The 19503-nt window shown below is 32.5% G+C and overlaps 1 protein-coding gene across 5 annotated transcripts in view; it reads left to right on the top strand.

Moving 5' to 3' along the window:
- Positions 1–19503, top strand: part of LOC120607074 (probable ubiquitin carboxyl-terminal hydrolase FAF-X) — an 81525-nt gene that overhangs the window by 47270 nt on the left and 14752 nt on the right. For all 5 annotated transcript variants that reach the window (XM_039868682.1, XM_039868683.1, XM_039868679.1 and 2 more), the window contains 8 exons: positions 1023–1131; positions 1464–1610; positions 2382–2528; positions 3245–3467; positions 8244–8464; positions 9329–9519; positions 14952–15125; positions 18424–18565. In XM_039868682.1, the coding sequence (XP_039724616.1) occupies positions 1023–1131; positions 1464–1610; positions 2382–2528; positions 3245–3467; positions 8244–8464; positions 9329–9519; positions 14952–15125; positions 18424–18565 (1354 nt within the window). The remainder of the gene's footprint in view (positions 1–1022; positions 1132–1463; positions 1611–2381; positions 2529–3244; positions 3468–8243; positions 8465–9328; positions 9520–14951; positions 15126–18423; positions 18566–19503) is intronic.

Below are 19503 nucleotides of genomic sequence, written 5' to 3'. Positions count from 1 at the left end.
ATAATATCGTACTGTTGACTGACAGCCTTATTAATAACTCAAACAATTAACATATTTTGTGTGGTATATGTATTTTATATTGTGTTATAGTAAAGTTAAAGAAAAGAACAAGAAAACGTTTACTGTACTGTACATATTTATTGAAAACAACTCTGTGTAAGTAGGCCTGTGACGTTCAAACCAATGTTGTTGAAGGGTCAACTGTATTTTTAGGAAAAACAATACAATGTACAACATTTAAAGATACAGATAAATCAGTGAAGTTTCTGGTACTAAGAGACAGGTTTTTCCAAAGTTTCTCAAATAGATGATATACAGAATAATCCTTGGTCTTTAAACCTTGGTATATATATTAGATCATTAGGATTGCTTATTAAAATGTACATTGCTGGGCTCTCTTCCTGACTTCCTGAATCAGTAAGTATAGGGTGGCCCAAGAATTTGTATTTCGAGGAAGTTCCCATATTCTTGGGTAATGCCAGTGCTGCAGATCTGACAACTGTATTTTTAGAACTACTCTTATATGAGGAATAGCTTTGTCTATATTGGATTTCCGTTAGTTGTTTGCTTTAAAGGACAGTTCATTGAAAACAATTCCTTTGGAGGCCATAAAAGGTCTACAGAGCTTACTACGTGGCACCTAGTCTGGTATCTGTAGGAATATTTTCAAATTGTTCCAAAGAGGTTTTAAAAGATATCCTGCAAATAAAAATATTTTTTTTCTCCATGTATTATTCTTGCCCTCTACATGGGCTAAGCCTGATTAACAGCACATGTTAAAAGACTCTGAGGACTCAAATAATGAGAAACACTAATCCAGTAATTCTCATCCTATTTAATACCATTGAGGTTTAACTCCCTGAAAAATAGCTTAAGTTTATCTATATTGTGTGGCCATTGATTGCTTTTATTTTTACTATCATTAATTTATCTCCCTATTAAAGATAAACCAATGTTGGAATAATTCGTTATTGTTTTTATTCATGAAAGTAATACATTATGTATAAAATGTTTTTTTACAGAACTGTTCGTCAGTTGGCACAGGAGCAGTTTTTTTTAATGTGCACCAGATGTTGCATGGGAAACAGATCTCTGCTTTTCTTCATTACTCTGCTCTTTACCACTTTAGGGGTAAGTTATTTTTAATGGATTTATCAATATGCTTCATTTTGAAAATGAACATTGAAGAAATCACAGTTTTCAGTAGTTTTTATTAAAATTACATTAGTCATAATCATTTTTATTATTTTCTATAGTATTTATAGACTTTTTTATTTGCTTTTTATAAATACTTATGGAAAAACTATATAACCTTGGAAAAATAGAAATCAAAGAACTTACTGTTTTATGTCATTGATATAAGGGTATTGCCACTTGATTTATCAGTTCTCTAGGTTTTAAAAAAATTAAAATGAATTCTGAGAATGAACCTGTGAATTCATATTGTTTCAATTATATTTCAGAATACAGCAGGGGAGAGAGGTAAACATTCAGGTGACTATTTCACTCTTCTGCGACATCTTCTTAATTATGCTTACAGCACTAATATCAATGTACCTAATGCTGAAGTTCTTCTCAACAATGAAATAGATTGGCTCAAAAGGATTCGGGTACGTTGTATAATATTCAGTTTATTACATCACTGAAATTAAAAGAGGATTATTAAGAGGATTTATAATTTTGAGTATATTAACCCTAGGAATAATAAAAATGAACAAAATATATACTATTAAATGATCAGTTAATAACTATGATTCTTAGAAGGTACAACTAGTTTTATATAAATGTCTTACTTTAGTTGGAATGTAGAGTGCTGGTGTTCACTTTTGGTATTTTTGACCTTTTTACAAATTATCATTCTATTAAAAGTTCTTGAAAATTTTTTAAATCAAAAGAATCTGATAGATTAGCATTTATATTACCCATCCAATACCTTTTATATAGAGAGTTCTGTGAAAATATATTTCTGAAATGTATAGCTTCCGGCCTTCAGATTAGCATTCTCCTAGTGTTTTATAAAGCCTAATTTTTGAATAGGATTTTTCAGCCTTTGCACCATAGACATTTTGGACCACATGATTTCTTGTTTTGAAGAGCTTTGCTGTGCATTGTAGAATGTTGAGCAGCAGCTCGGCCTGAAATCAGTAAGTGGTTCTTAGTAATTCCCCTTTCTTCCTTGTTGTGAAAAACAAAATATCTCCAGATGTTGTCAATGTCCTCTTTAAACAAAATTGCTCACACTTACTGTTTAAAGCTTTATAGCATAAAGCAGAACTATCTGAATAAAAAGGTTTGGGGAAATTATATCTGAAGTATCACTCCCCTCCAGCTCTTTTGTCCTCCTTTCTTAAGTTAGGCCTATCATATTTTTACTTTGGCAGGATAATGTTAAAAACACTGGTGAAACAGGTGTTGAAGAGCCTATTTTAGAAGGCCACCTTGGGATAACCAAAGAGTTATTAGCCTTTCAAACATCTGAGAAAAAGTATCATGTTGGTTGTGAAAAAGGAGGTGCTAATCTCATTAAAGTAAGTTCTAAGTGTTGATACTGAACTAATTCTGACTCTTAAAATGTTAGCTGATCTATCTGTTTGAGCTGCATAGTATCTTGTCTTTGAGATATCATCTTGGTCTTTTTTCTTTGTTTATATTATGAAAACCTTTATCTTTGTGAGATTTACAGTATTTCTTAGTGTCTCTCTTTCATGAAGAGATTTTTAAATTAATTAGAAATCAAAGTTCAGATACAATGTTTTAGAAAGTTAATAAGCAGCATTAATGATTTTACTATTAAGTAAATCTGAGTTTCCACTTGATCAGTCTTTAAGGAAAACATATCATGCAAGAATTCATCTTTTACATTTTACATGTTCAATGAATTTTTTCAGGTGTGTCTTACAATGCAGGAAAGTGTCACTTTCTTTAAAAGTATCATTTTAATGCATTTTATTTTTAAATAGATATTTCAGTTCACATTTGATTAGGGAGTTGGTTTATCTATAATACATTTTTTCTTAAATTGTACTCAGCTTTTTTTAATACCTTAAAACACCTGAAAAACTGAGTATGTTTAGTATAGTCAAGTGTTTTGAGGTAGACTTGTATTATATTATTTGAAAATTCAAAATTGTTTTTGAGATGTAAAGAGTTGTTTAATTCTGTCAAATAATTATAAAAATCCTTCCAAGGGGTATATTTTCCTAAAATGTGTGTTATTGTTTATTGTTTGTTTTTTAACTTTTAGGAATTAATTGATGATTTCATCTTTCCTGCCTCCAAAGTTTATCTGCAGTGTATGAGAAATGGAGAACTGCCAGCTGAGCAAGCTATTCCAGTCTGTAGTTCACCAGCTACCATCGGTTCTGGTTTTGAACTACTTGTAGCATTAGCTGTTGGCTGTGTAAGGAATCTCAAACAAATAGTAGACTGTTTGACTGAAATGTATTACATAGGCACAGCAATAACTAGTAAGTATTTTAACTTGTAAAGTTGCTTATTAGTTAATAATATTTCCATGTTTAAAATTCCAGGTTTTTCTTTTTCTTTTAGAAAATTTTTAACTTGTGTTTACTTTTAGCAACTGGTAATTAGTTTAATAATTTTAACAATTATATGTAATTTCAAGACCATTATAAGAACAGAAACTTTATATAGAAAAATATTTAATGTATATTAAAATGCCATCCTGTGGATGTTTCATGTAACTTAACAAAACCTTTTATTGCATTATATATGGAATAAAAATCAAGCTCTATTTTAGTAAGCTAAATTTAAAGCTACAGAATTTCATCCTTAAAACTAAATGATGTATGCTTTGGAAAGGTTTTCAAGCCCTCACGTATAGATTGCTTACTGTTATTTTAATCTGAGTTCCAAAGTTATAGTTTGGAAGGTCAGCTGTTAGAAGATAACATTAAAGTGCATTTAATTATATTCTCAATTAGCATATTAGACCCACCTCAGCCCCAGGACCTAGAACATCCTGTATCAGCTGAAACTCAAAAGAGAGTGGGGTATAAGCAAAACAGAATATAACAACATAAAATCTATTTAATTTTAAAGAAAGCCAAAGCTACAGAATATAATATAGTATATAATACAAATCTTTAAAAATGATGTATTTGCGAACATCTAAACTTATCTTCCTTATGCTGCTTTTCAGATTTTAAGGAAGTTTTCAGTCACACTTTAGGAGATCCTAGCTAAACTTATTTGTGCTTTGGAATCTATATAGTCACGTGCCACATGATGACATTTTGGACAACAGTAGACCACATACAACAGTGGGCCTATAAGATTAAAATGCCACTAAAAAATTCCTATTGCCTAAGAATTTCTGGCATGATATCATAGCACAATACTTTATTCATGTGATGATGGTATAAAAAAACTTACTGTGCTACCAGTTTTATAAAGAAATAGCACATACAGTATTGTACAATATATGATCCTTAATAGTGCACAACAATATTGCTTTATGTATTACTATACAGTACTTTATCATTACTTTAGAGTATGCCCTTTCTACTTATATTAAAGAGTGTGTTGTAAAACTATTTTTTATAGCAAACTAATAGTGTGCCTTTTAGGTACTGGCAGCAGACTCATCCATCTCTTGTTTACCAGGTCTCTTTGATTGCATCATTTTCTTCTGTGCTTGATTTAATCTTGTTGTTTCTTCATCACGACTAGAAACTGTGCAAATTCTATTGCTAATGTTGCCAGTACGAGGCCACATCAAGTGACTGACCTGAAACAAAATTAAAAGTGGTAAAGGCCAATGAAGGGGAAAATCAGTGAGGGTTATTGCTCACCAGTCAGGCACTTCCCCTTCCAACATACCTATGATCTAGAAGAACGAAGTGACAGACGTCGTCAAAGAATCTGCTTATTGAAGGCACCAAGACCGACACTTGAGAAGGGACTAGATCAGAGATAAAGAAACTGCTAATGATCTGGATTGAAGACCAGACACAGAACGTGGCCTTCTCAGCACCATGACAATCACAGCCAAAGCGCAAAGGTAGTTTGAGATGTTGAAAGAAAACGGAGGACCCAACTACAGCGTTGAATTTACTATAGCGTGACATTGGGTGATGAGTCTTTGAATGCTGATGTGAATGCAGTAGCAGAACTTTTGGAAATTCTAGATAATGCGGATTGTGGAGGCAAATGACACAAATAAATATTTAATATGAATTAAATCTCCCTATTCTAGAAATGGATGCCTGAAGAAACTCTAATCCATAAGCAGGCCAAGTCAATGCCAGTTTCAGGGCTTTTAGGGATAGGATAACGATCTCACTTGGGGGCAGTGCCACAGGCTACAAACTGAATCCACTGCAAGCTGGCACAGTGAGAACCCTCGGGTCATTAAGCATAGCAGTAAGCAGACACTGCCAGGGTACTGCAGGAGCAGTAAGAGTCATGGTGACTCTTTCAAGATGCCCTTCTGAATTGCTGTGTCAACGAAATGGAGAAGTACTGTTTGGAGAATAACATACCTTTCAAGATTTTGCTTATGGATGATAATGCTCCCGGATATCCTTTCATTGGCGATCTTCTTCACAATATCAAAGTGGTACTTCTCCCCACAAACAGTATCTCTTTGATCAAACCAGCAGGTCAAGAAGTTCTAGCAGCTTTGAGGCCTACTTCCTGAGCAGGACCTTGGTCCAGACTATTGCTGCAACCGAGGAAGACACTGAGAAAACACTGGTGCCGTTTGGAGGCATTACATTGTGATTGCGTCAGGACCTTGTTTGGGCTTGGGGTGATGTCACCGAGGAGTGTACGAGTGACATCTGGAAGAAGACATTCAAGAGGTTCACCCACGATGTCAGAGGATTTCCCAAGGATGAGGAGGCTGCGAAAAGCACAAAGCAGTAGCTGAGATGGCAGACTAGTTTAGTCACTGTGCGTGGATGAGAATGACATTGAGGAGCTTCTAGAGGTGGTTCCCGAAAAACTGACTAATGACAGGAACACGCAGTTGAAGAGATGAGCGAAAAGGAAAGGAAACTGCAGGAGAAGGAAAAGAACACCCAAGAAAATTCACAGTGAAGCATTTGGCAGAAGCATTCGCAGACCTCAGCAAGCTCCTTAAGAAGTCTGAAAACGTGGACTGCAACAGCAAAGGCTTTCAGTACCACAGGGGAATGTTATGGTACATTATCTGCTTACAAGCAAACCTCTGTTAAAAAAAGAAAAGAAAAGAAAGAAAACCAAGCAAACTACCATGGAAATGTCTCTGAAAAGAGTGATAGCTCCAGAAGAAGAGCCTCAGGCAGGTCCTCTGGGAGGTGTTCCAGAAGAAGGCATTGTTATCACAGGAGGGGACGACAGTTCCAAACTTGTTACTGCCCCTGAAGACCTTGTAGTTAGTGGGACAGGTTGTGGAGGTGGGGGGCAGTGATGTTGATGTTCCTGACCCTGTGTAAGCCCAGGCAAATGTCTCTGTTTGTTACAGTTTAACAAAAAGTTTAAAAAGTGAAAAAATACTAATAAAACTTAGAGAAATGTCATACAGCTAGCAATGTGTTTGTGTTTTAAGCTAATTGTTAAAGTAGTCCAACACATTTAAAAAGTTTTAAGTTTATAAAGTAAAAAATTACATAAGTTAAGGTTAATTGAAGAAAAAACTAGTTTTAATAAAATTTCTATGGCCTAAATGTAGTGTTTATAAAGTGTACATGGGTACAATATGTTCTAGGCCTTCATATTCACATCACCACTCACTCACCCAGAGCACTTTCCTGTCCTGTAGTCTCCATTCATGGTAATGTCCTCTGTAAGTGTATCATTTTTAATCTTTTACGCCATATTTTCACTGCATTATTTTTATTTAGATACACAAAACATACCTTTGTGTTATAGTTGCCTATAGTATTTAGTATAAGAATACATGCTGAACTGGTCCATAGACTAAAAATAAGAGGTTGTACCATACAGCTTATGTGCATAGTGTAGGTATATCACCTACATTTGTTTAAGTACCACACAGTAATGTTCCTAGAATGACAAAAATCACCTAATACTGCATTTCTCAGATACGTTCTTTAGCAACGCACGACTGTATACAGGAAGTTGTTAATTTACACTTTCAATAGGTTCTGTGACCTATTGTGAAACAATGTTTAACAAAACCAAATTTACCAAAGTTTAAGTGATATAAACCAGAGTCAAGTTCATATAGCATCTCATCAAAGGTATAACCGACATTATTGAGGACATGCTGTATATACAATGGAATGCTATTCAGCTATAAAAAAAGGAAATCCCATGATTTGCAATAACAGGGATAGTACTTGAGGGCTTTGCTTTGGGTGAAATAAGTTGGAGTAAGATAAATATCGTGTGCTCTCAATTATATGGGAAATCTATAACAACAAAAAAACCCAAAAGTGTATATACAGAAATCAAATTGGTGATTGCCAGAGGTGAGGAGTAGATGATCGGCAAAATGGGTAAAGCTAGCCAAAAGCTACAACCTTCCAAAAAACAAAACAAACCAGATTCTTGATTCTTCAATATTGCAAGGCTTCCTTTTCAGTGAGCCCCACTGGACCTTTCACCAGAGAATGCATTTTGTATTAATGCAGAGTGCTCACCTGTAAAGTGAGCAATATTTTCCATAGTGCTACAGTGTTCTTCCCTTTGTTTTGTACTTTGTAATACATCTGTCGACACAGAAAGGTCTGTCTAATTCTGATTATTGACTAGCTTGCAGTCTGAAGTAGTGGTTTATATTTAAGTTGTTTGGTTTTATGGTAAATGGAAGGTACGTGTTATCAAAGACCTTTCACATTCACTGTGTAATTTACTACCCAAAACTATGGGTATTAGCAAGAAGTTTTTGCTCCTGTCCATTGAAGGTTACAGTTTTGGAACCACGTCTTAAATATAAGTGATCTTAAATAAATTTAACATATAATTAAATATATAAAGTATATAGTTAAACTGTTATGTAGTATTTTATTTAAAGTTCCAAACCGAAGTAATTGAAGGCACCGAAATAAAGCAAACCTGTGGTTTACACAAAGAAATTTATTATTTTACCAGCTATATAATTTTCTAAGAACCTTTAGATAGAAGCAATATTAATAAAAATATGGACTGATAAGTTCTGTAGTATAGTGGCTATAGTGGTGAATGTAAGGTTATTAATACTTATTTGTTAGCGTAACAGTTACCAGTGGACAGGATGATGTTCATGTTATGAGAATTTTTTTTTTTTTTCTCAGCTTGTGAAGCACTTACTGAGTGGGAATATCTACCTCCTGTTGGACCTCGCCCATCAAAAGGTTTTGTGGGACTCAAAAATGCTGGTGCTACTTGTTACATGAATTCGGTGATCCAGCAACTATACATGATTCCTTCTATAAGGAACAGTATTCTTGCAATTGAAGGCACAGGTAGTGATATAGATGATGATATGTTTGGTGAAGAGAAGCAGGACAGTGAGGTAAATTGTAATTATAAATTCTGGTTTTCGTTTGTTCTAATATCTTGATACCAGATACTATTTTTCTCTCTTTGAATATGGAAGCATACATGGGATTTTTCTGAACTACATTTGATAATAGGACAGGAATCTGAGCTACTACCTCTGGCATGTCATAATACTCATTATCAATAGACCTTAAACCGTAATTGGTAATCTTTATCACTACTTTTTCTGATTATTTGTTAAAGCAGCTATTAATCATGTTTTATATACCATGGTAAATATAGTTTGGTGTTTGTAAATACAAATATTTTTAGTTTTTTTAAACTGTATTTTCATTCTGTAACTTTTTAAAGTATATTTCAGTTATTCTACCTTTATATTTTCACTTTCATATTCTGTGCTTATTCTTAGGATACTGTCAATATTTTTCTTAATGCTTTACGGTTTTATCAACAGTGTTAGTTAACGGTAATAGATATTCAGGAACCAAGTGCCTAATGAAGAATAAGGCAATAAAAAGTTGGGATTCAGCAGCTGGTAGAGTGGCTTTTAAATAAATATGAATGACTTAAGTTTTGCTTATAATTAATAACTTATTTCCCCAAAGTTGCATTCGTCTCCTGTTATCTACTCAACTAAATCTTTCTGTTTTATATTATACAACTTTCAGTTGACAGTTCAGGATTATTCTTGTGTGATCTTTTTGTGAAAGATCATCTGAAATTGTGAGGATAAGCACTAATATAACTTGAAAGTATATACTTTACATACACAAAATATAAAGTAATGCAGTTCATTCACTATTCATATTTGTCTCAACTTATTTTATTATAATTTTTAAGTTACATTAACTCATCACTGATGTATTTTGGTATCTAGAGTAATGTTGATCCCCGAGATGATGTTTTTGGATATCCTCATCAATTTGAAGACAAACCAGCATTAAGTAAGACAGAAGATAGGAAAGAGTACAATATTGGTGTCTTAAGACACCTTCAGGTCATCTTTGGTCATTTAGCTGCTTCCCGACTACAATACTATGTGCCCAGAGGATTTTGGAAACAGTTCAGGTAAATTATGGGTGGATGATAATTTTGGTTTTGTAAAAAAATCTCAATATACTAATTTTAAAATTTTTTTAAATATATGCTAGAATGTATAATTCTTTAACATTCACAATAGTAGTGTCTAACTCCTTAGTTTTTTCTTTATCATGGATTCAATAAGAGAAGGTAAAAAATATCAGTCTAGATTTTTCTAATTGCATTTTTTTTGTTTTCGTTTGTTCTTGTATCTTTAAGGTTTGAAGATCATATGATCTTTCATAACTACTCAGCTCTGCTTTTGTAACAAGAAAGCAACCATAAACAGTGGCTGTGGTTTAATAAAATTTTGTTCATGGACACTGAAATTTTAGTTTAGAACATTTTCTCATGTCATAAAGTACTACTACCATTTAAATATATGTAAAACCGTTCTAAGTCTTGGATGATACATAGGCGTTTGGCTGGATTTGGCTCATGGACTGTACTTTACTTAGTCATGATAAAGAGGCTTGATCAGAATCAAGTATTATTCCTAATTTCTTCTGGACATGACTGCTTCATGGGGAGTGATTTTACTTCCTTGAGTAAATACAGAATATCTTTCCTCTAGTAATATTAAGAGTCATGTAGTTGTCATTGACCAAGTATGTTATTTCATTATAATTACAAAATGGCAATATTCTAATTTTATTATTGATTGTTCATTGATTAACCTGATTAGGTTTGTGAAAAGAAACTTGCCTTCATCATCTAGTACACATATTTGATAAGAAATCTTAATTTATAAAGCAGTAAGAAAACTAGGATACTTTTTCTTTTTTGTATGTTTATAAAATAATCATATTGTTTCCTAGCATCCTCCTCAAATGATCAATAAAATTTGGTCTATTTTTAGATTGTATAAAACTTAATTACTTATTTTTATCTGGCTTTCTGTCTTTCACTAAATTTATCAAGTCCTATTTTGTGTCATCCCCAATTACACAGCTCTTTATACTGTGCAGAAAAAGTCTGCAGTCCTTCCTAGAGTTTAGAATTCTTTAAGCAAAATACCTCTAAGTAGGTTGGAGGTGGGTAAGCAAAAGGGATCATCTGACTTCTGGGTCACCCTCCATCAGAATGGTACCCCTTATATATAAAATTAACATATTAGATTTATTTTGAAAATCATAAAATTATAGCATGACACATATTATCTCATATAAATTTTGATATTCCACAATTTGAAGTATAAGCTAGGTAATAAGAGTGATTTGCGTATATAATGCCTCCGATATATTTTAAAGTTTTCTCTTAATCTTCACTCAGTTATTTGTATATTTATATGTATGTGTAATTTTAATTAGCAAAATTATGCATGTATGCATGTCTCTACCTATATATATATCTACATAGATACAGCTAAATATATAGGTGTAGTTTTGCTTCTGAATTATGTTTGTATTTAAACGTGTACTAAATTATAATTTTTGCTTAAATATATTTATGGTTTTATTTTCAAATTTATTCCTTCTGTGTAATGATAGAGCTCACAATTTACCACTTTTGTATTATTTACATTCTAGACATAAGCTCTTACTGTGTTGTTTCTTTTATGGTAAAGTTTACAAAATAACAAACAAAATTCATTATTCTATCTGTTCAGTAGTGTACAATTCAGAGACATAAGTTTTTTGTGAGGACTTATCATTTCTCTCAGTATATACTTAGGAATGCAGGTGCTAAGTTACATGATAATTCTATGTTGGGTTATATGGTAATTCTGTGTTTAACATTTTAAGGAACTGCCAAATTGTTTCACATTTCCTGAACCACTTTCTCACCAGCAAAGTATGAAGATTGCATTTTTTTCAACATCATGCCAATATACCTTTTTTAAAAATAATAATAATAATAATAGCTTTCCTAGTGGAGTGAATTAGTATCTCATTATGTTTAAGTTTCATTTTTCTAGTAACTGTTAATGTGGTATTGTTGAGCATCTTTTCATGTATTTATTATCCATTTTTTTGGAGGGTTTTGGGTTTTGGGTTTTAGGTTTGTTTTTTGAGGAAAATGTCTATTCATTACTTTCTCCATTGTCTGTTTTTTGTTGTGTCTATTGTGTTTTAAGAGTTCTTTGTATATTCATTATAATAGATCCTCATAGATAAATGATTTACAGATACTTCTTTCTGGTATAATTTTTTCACTTTCTTTGTAATGTCCTTTGATGCACAATAATTTTTAGTTTTGATGAAGTCCTTTTCATTTATTTATTTTCTTTTTCAGGTTTCTCTGCTAAATCATTATTTCTTATTGTGGTGAAATAATAAAGTGTTTTAGGTATATAGTTTAGTAGTATTAAGTACAGTTGCATTTTGTGTACCACCATCAATCTCTAGAACTTTTTTTATCTTGCTAAGTTGAAACTGTGTGTATTATTAATAATCCCCCTAATGATTTTTATGTGTTGATTTTTGTGTTTTACAACTTAGCTGAATTTGTTGCTGAACTTTGTTTTTTTATGGAATCTTTAAGATTTCCAATTTGTACACCTTTATTTCTTGCTCTGGTGTAATTGGTCTGGCTAGAACTTCACAGTGCTGTGTTGATAGAAATAACAAAAGTAGGCTTCCTTCCCTTGTTTATGATTAATGAAGAATGTTTCAGTCTTTCACAGTTAGATTTTTACCTTACACACCATATGTATTAATGCTGACCCCAAAGAGATGAAATACCTAAATAGAAGGTATAAAACTTTTAGAAGAAAACAAGAGGGAAAGTATCATCACACTGGAGTTGGTAGTGATTTCTTAGCATGACACTAGAGACAAAGAAAACAAAAGAAAAAATAGATAACCCAGCATTCTATATGCCCTGAAAATATTCTTCAATAGTGAAGAGAAAATAAGTATATTTTCAAATAAATATATGAAGAATTTCTTTACAGTTAGACCTTCTATAAAGGAAATTGTAAAGAAAGTTCTGGTTGATGGAAAGAAAAAATTTACCAGGCAAACCTTGGAATTTCAAGAATAAGAGGAACTAAAAAATGAAATACTTAGTATTTAAAATACCCTGTTTTTCTTCTCTGATTACTTTAAATGTGTGTAAATCTTGAAAACAAAAAAACTGTGAATGAAGAGGTTATTCAATATGTATTCATTTAATATATTTAACAATTACAATGATCTTTATAAGATAAAACTGATTAGGTAGCTGTGAGATGTCTGTCACTTGAATGGCACAGTATTTAGATTATAGATATTACAATTTATAGAGCAATTATTTTTAAAAAACAAAGATACATTAACAGATGCATGAAATAGATACATTAACAGATGCATGAAATAGAATACTAACCTATATTTAAATAAGAAAAGGGCAGAATTCTGATACGCATACAAACAGAAAATAATAACATGCCTACATTCTATTACATCACTAGTAATATAAAATGTAAATTGGCTCAGTTAGAAGACAGATTGTCAGATCAAATAAAAAAAAGTCAATTTTATGCAGTATACAAGAAACAATTTAAATCTAATGCTGTAAATTTTAAAAGTTAAAAGATGAAAGCACACAAGTGTCAGTGCACATGTATCACATTGGTTAAAATTTTTTAAAAGATAGTGACAACACCAAATGCTAGCTAGGATGCAGAGAAACTGTGTCATGTATTGGTGGCATGAATAATACAGCCACTCTGGAAAGCAGTTTGGCAGTTTATGTGGTACTATAAACAATCCAGTAATTGCAACCATGAAAATTTATACTGGAGAAAAGAAAATTTTAGTTTACACCAAAACTTGTACATAGATGTTTATAGCAGTTTTCTTTATATTACCCACAAACTGGAAACAACCAAGATGATATTCTCCAACACCTCAATAAACAAATTGGTATACCTATGTTATGTGATAAAATGGAAGGAATTACCTGTGCATGCAACAAATTAAGTGAATCTCAGTATTATACTGAGTTTAAAAAACCAACACCAAAAGTTACATCTGTATAATTTTCTTTATATAATATTTTTGAAATTTCAGAGTTTTAGAATGAAAGATAAGTGCTTACTAGAGTTTAGAAGTGAAGCGACAGGTTGTTGGGTATGATTGTAGAAGGACTGTTTAAGAGATCTATATGATGGTAACTTCTGTATCTTGACCATGATGATAGACATATACATACACAAGTGATAAATTTGCCTACAACTAAATACACAGTTATAAGTATAAGTAAGCCTGGAAATAACCTGAGTAAGATTGGAGCTTGTACCAATATCAGTGTATCTTGATTGTGATGTTGCACAATGCTTTTATAATATATCACCATTGGGGAAATTGCATAAAAGATAAATAGGATATCTGTATTAGTAATTACTGTGACTAAATTAATCTCAAAGTAAATTTTAATTTTTTTAGAAAATCAAAAGATGGAAAAAGGGATAAAACATGCAGTCCTTAATATAAAAATTAAAAGAACAAACTCAGATAACTTTGAAAAAGAGTATTTTGAATGCTCTAAAGCTAAAAGTTAGTTTCAGGAAATTAAAGGAATGGAAGAGTGACTACTGACATAGTAACATTAGAAAATTTGGCAGAGGGGACTGAGGTATGCTTCAGAATCTTGATTTTGATTGCTACAAAACTATGTTAATTTGATAAACATGACATCATGCTCCAGAAAAGAATGAATCTTATTATATGTAAATATGGTTTTTAAAAATTAGCCAATTTTAAAAATGGTAGAAACTTACACACAAAAGGCAATAAATCTCTTTGTCAGCTTTAAAATATTGCCATGTCTTTTGCTGAAAATGAATAGATTTCTATTGTCTTATGTGTATTATTCTCTAAGTATTAAATTAGATTTTTTAATATCTTCTAACATGACTTGGGGTTTAGTAACAACAGTTGTTATTTTGCATACACACAGTTGGTATTTTATTTTCTCAAGATTGGTTGCCTTTTAAATTCATTCATTACTGAAAATACATTAGAACCTTTTTCATTTGGAAAAAACACTTTAGTTAGGGATAAATGACTATAAACTTTACAATATGACACCCAGAATTTAAGTAGAATTAAATATCAGAGTAGTAAATATATAAGAATGACCTTCTCCTCTTAGGGTAATTGTCTCTTTACTTGAATTCAAAATGCGTAAACATATTATTTAATAAAGCAGACACTATTCTTAGAACCTACCACCCATTTTAGTCCCCCTCATCTTAGCCACACCATCTTAGTCAATTCTTTTGACACTGGAGTACTATTTTAATTATGAGCTTCACAGCCATTATCATTGCCACCCTCCACATGGTTTGTATTGGTTTGTTTGTACTTCTTATATGAAAGGATGACGTCTCAGCTTATACTTCTGATGTCATTGTCCATTACTGTTATGAAAAATAAAGTATGGATATTCTACAGTTATAAAATAGTATTTGTTTTATTTTCTTTTTTTCTTAGGCTTTGGGGTGAACCTGTTAATCTGCGTGAACAACATGATGCCTTAGAATTTTTTAATTCTTTAGTGGATAGTTTAGATGAAGCTTTAAAAGCTTTAGGACATCCAGCTATATTAAGTCAAGTCCTAGGAGGTTCCTTTGCTGATCAGAAGATTTGCCAAGGTTGCCCACATAGGCAAGTACTATTTAATGTTTTAATATGGAGTTTCCAATGCTGTTTTTTAATAATATAAAGTTCTCACTAGTACTTATTATGAAAGCAGCGTGTGCTAATTGTTACTAAATGCCTAAAATTGTGAATGAATTACATCCTTATGTTATATACCACTGTATATATATTTTTTACAGTAACATTTGGCTTTTTAATGTACAGAATATCTTATCACTTTATCTTACATTCTTATGTGTTCTGTCATATCCTAGGACATACAATGGCATTTTCCATAAATCTATAGTTATCATTTATAAAGACAGTTTCTTTCATGATGTATTTCAGTAACTGAAATAATATTAAATGTGGTAAGTTTAGAATATAACTGGCAGGTGCAGGTCTGGAGCAGTGTTTCCTTTAGAAATTAGAAGGTTGATTTTGAAATTACCATCAGTTCTTCTCATTCTTCAGATATGTTGGATGTGTTTTATACATCAAACCATTTAGCAGGAGTTAACAAGACAGTATTATACTATTCTGTATCTTTGGTGGATAGTTTAGGTGAAGCTTTAAAAGCTTTAGGACATCCACTATGCTTAGTGTCGTAGGAGGTTCCTTTGCTATTAATGAAAAAGAGAAGTTGGTTTATTAAGGGTTTCTAATAAAAATAAATAACTCTTGGTTAGTATTATTCAGAAATGTATTGAATGGATACACATTTAGGCCTACTATGTGAAAATTGTACTTGGGGGCTTGACTTCTTGTTATGTTCACATAATGTTGATTTGAAATCCTTTCTCACCAAAATAATCACAAGATAGTGCTACAGACCAGTCTGTTATTCTACAAACATTACTTTGGTGTGGGTGGGTACAGCAGGTTTTTTTAAAGATAGAGAAATGATATGAGGAAAGGTGATGTTACATACATGAAAAGTTTTCATCATGCCATTCATGTTATAATGTCATTCATTTGGAAGTTGAGGCATTCACTTTGGCTAACTTATGGGAAGACATTTTACATTGGTGGGACAATAAAAAATATCCAACTCCTAATCACTTTACTGTTAGTTCTTGGTTTTTTACTCAGTTTTCAAAATTACCAGTTTTATTGTTTTACTCTACTAAGTGAAAATACTCAAAGTGTAAAGGAAGTATACATTTCAGTTAAACTAGTCTTGCTGTTAGATAATTTAGGGTTATATAAGAGTCTCAAGTATTTTTAATTTTATAGACTTTTTTTATTAGAGCATCCTATTTTTATAGGAGAAAGTGTCAATTCCATTTATCCTCTAAGATTTCTTTTTTATCCTCTGCAGACTGGTTTCTATCATAGTACCAACATGAATAGTAAGCCATTCATAAAAACATATATTTGTACTTGTTTTATTTTCTCTTTCTGAATTATAGGTTTCTAAATGTTAGGGACTGTTTCTAAACCATAATACCCCCTTATGCCTTACTCGTGATAGGTAGACATTCTTGATATATCTGCTCAATTAATGTATTTAATGCTTGATACTGTTCTCCACCTCTCATTTTCTGAGTTTATTAGTGTTTGTCATCGAAAATTTCTGAGTCTCTTGTAGAATGTTGCCACAATTTTGGATGCTGACTCCATCAAACATTACTTATTCTCTACTAATTTGTATTACTCTTTAGAACACTAGAGGCACACAGAATATTGTTAGAACCTGGCATCTTAGCTGCTCCTTTCTATTATAGGAATTGAGGAGCATTTAAAAATTGATTTCATAAAATGGAAGGTGTTCCTAGACTTCAAATAGCATTCCCCACTTCTGGGCCCAGGAGTCCCTTAGAATGAGGAATGACTAGGTACTTTATTTCCAACTAGCCCCCAACAGTTTTTGTAGGAGAAGACTGACCCACAGCCAGGAATCACAGCCACAAGCCTGACTCTGCATGGTAGTGGCAGAAGGGCCATTTGTCATCTCACCATGGATACCGAGTCAGGTGTTCCCTGGAGGAGGAAGCTTTGTTCACTCCGGAACCTGGAGCCTCCACCCCTGGCTGACATCTCACCTTCTATCCAGCTCTGAACTCAGAATGACCCCTTCCACAGAGCCTTCCTTCCACTTCTAGCCTTCTGCCTCTTTGTGGGTTTCTTTATTTTTGTTGTAAAAGGGGAAAAAAAATTCAAATAGCATAGGGCGAGTGGATTAAAAAGGAAAGAACCCATTCCCTTTTTCTGATTCCTACTCCCCAGAGGTTGTCACTGTTACTATGTCTGGTGGATCTGTCTGGAAATCTTCCCTTAAGAAAGGGAGGGAAGTAGAGATAGGAAGATCACTCCACTTCTCTGCAGATTGTTTTTTCACTAAATGATATTTCTTAGACATCTTTCCATATCAGCACTTACAGACATTCTGAATTCTTTCTTTTTTAACCGTCTATGGTTCCTTCCCTTCCCTCCCAGACTTTCTTAATTCCATTTGTCCATCCATCCATCCATCTACTTACATGTGGTAATACATGAAATCCACCAAACTGCCATTCACACCAGTTTAAATTCTTGTCAGCTTTCTGATCCTGTTCTCGACTCATTCAAAAGATTTGTTGTTTCTTATTTTAAAAAAACACAATGCCAATGGCTGAATTAACTCCCTGGGCTGCCGAGCTGAGAATGCCATCAGATTTGGCCGCCTTCTGAGTGCCACTCCTGTCCAGATCAGGCACCCAGCCTTCCTCTGGGTCCTTTCCAGGATGAAAACATGGAGTCTTTTTCATGTCTTAGCTAAAGTTCTCTGACCCTTGAAATCAGTGTCAGCTGCATACTTTTGAGAATTACTAAAAGAATTAAAACAACCCAAATAAAATTTTCAAAGTAGCTTTTCAATAATAAAAAAACTTTTCATTTCATAAATAGTGTTTTTCCCCTTGACTTTATAAATCTTTATTACCTTTTCCTTGCCACAAATTAATTTTTAAACAGATAACACAAAAGCAATGTGAGACAATATAGAGACTTTAAGCAGTGACGCCACAGAAGCCTGACTTCAAATAACCACCCTGCCTAGTTTTTTCATCTGTGAAATAGAGATGAATACCTATCTCTAGCAGGTTTTTTATGAAGGTGAAGATAAGCAATAATGTGTGTAAAGAATCTAAATGCATTGCCCAGTGCAATAGAAAATGGCCAATAAAAGATAACTATTATTATTAATAACACTGTATGACTAATGCATTCTACATGATATGGTAAATAACTACAATTTATTTTTTATCAAGTTCACAACTAAAGATAATCTTTAGAAACCTAAGGAATAAATTCCTTTTGATCATTTCTTAAATAATATCTTTAGATACGAGTGTGAAGAATCTTTTACAACTCTGAATGTAGATATTAGAAATCACCAAAACCTTCTTGATTCTTTGGAACAGTATATCAAAGGAGATCTGTTGGAAGGTGCAAATGCATATCGATGTGAAAAATGTGATAAAAAGGTATGTATTGTCCAGTTTTAAAAAATATATGATTGTGTTTAACCACTGTTTGTGTTTAATTTGTATTTTATATCTGCTCTCCCTCTGCTTTCTTGTTCTGGTAGCAGAGAGGTAGTAAAGATAATAACTGATTTAAGGATTTGTGAGTGAAACAAGAGAATAATTTAGTGAACTAAGAAAAATCATTTCAATTGAGTACTTAAATTGAGAACTCACAATAGTTTGATATCACTTTTTCTTGTAGTTCATAGTAGCACGCTTTCTATTTTTGCCCTTAAGCAAATTGCCCTTGAACTCTTCCCACCTAAAGAATTGATAATGGAAGACATTTTTCTCTTTTATACATCACGTTACTCTGCAAGTATAGAAGAACTGCGCTAGTTTTATTTGATTACAATAGATTTTCACAGCCTTGCGTTTTAAGCACCAGGTGTGATTTTTATATCTAGCCAAATAATTTTATGGCTAGCCACCAGTTATACCTCTAAACAGTTCCTGAGATGGAACCATAACATGTCTTTGAAAATAAAATTTATATGGTAAAGAGTAAATATTTTTCTGGGCCCACCATATTCTCACCTTCCAAGTTACCTACATTATTTTGACTTTAAACACCATTTAGATTGTGCCTGCCAAAGCTATTCTGCCTGCTTCCCACATGTCTGAGACAGTTTTTTCTGGAGCAATTATTTCTTACACATCCTGTCACTCTTAATATCCATGTTTTAAAGTAAAAGACCTTGATACCACCTTTGTCAGAAAGTAGTGATGATTAAATACATTAATTAATATGTGTGCAGTACTGAGCATATTATCTGACATCCAAGTGTCATATTAGCTACTATTATTAATAGTTCTTCGGTTTACTCACAATAGAGTCTTTTAATCATCATAGAAGGAAACATCAGAAAAGTAACAAGATCCGATAGCAGTAGTAG

The sequence above is a fragment of the Pteropus medius genome, unplaced genomic scaffold (assembly GCF_902729225.1).
Source record: "Pteropus medius unplaced genomic scaffold, Ma_sr-lr_union100, whole genome shotgun sequence".
Taxonomy (NCBI): Eukaryota; Metazoa; Chordata; class Mammalia; order Chiroptera; family Pteropodidae; genus Pteropus; species Pteropus medius.
The sequence above is the reverse complement of the archived record's forward strand: the minus strand, read 5'-3'. Positions and strand labels throughout refer to the sequence as shown.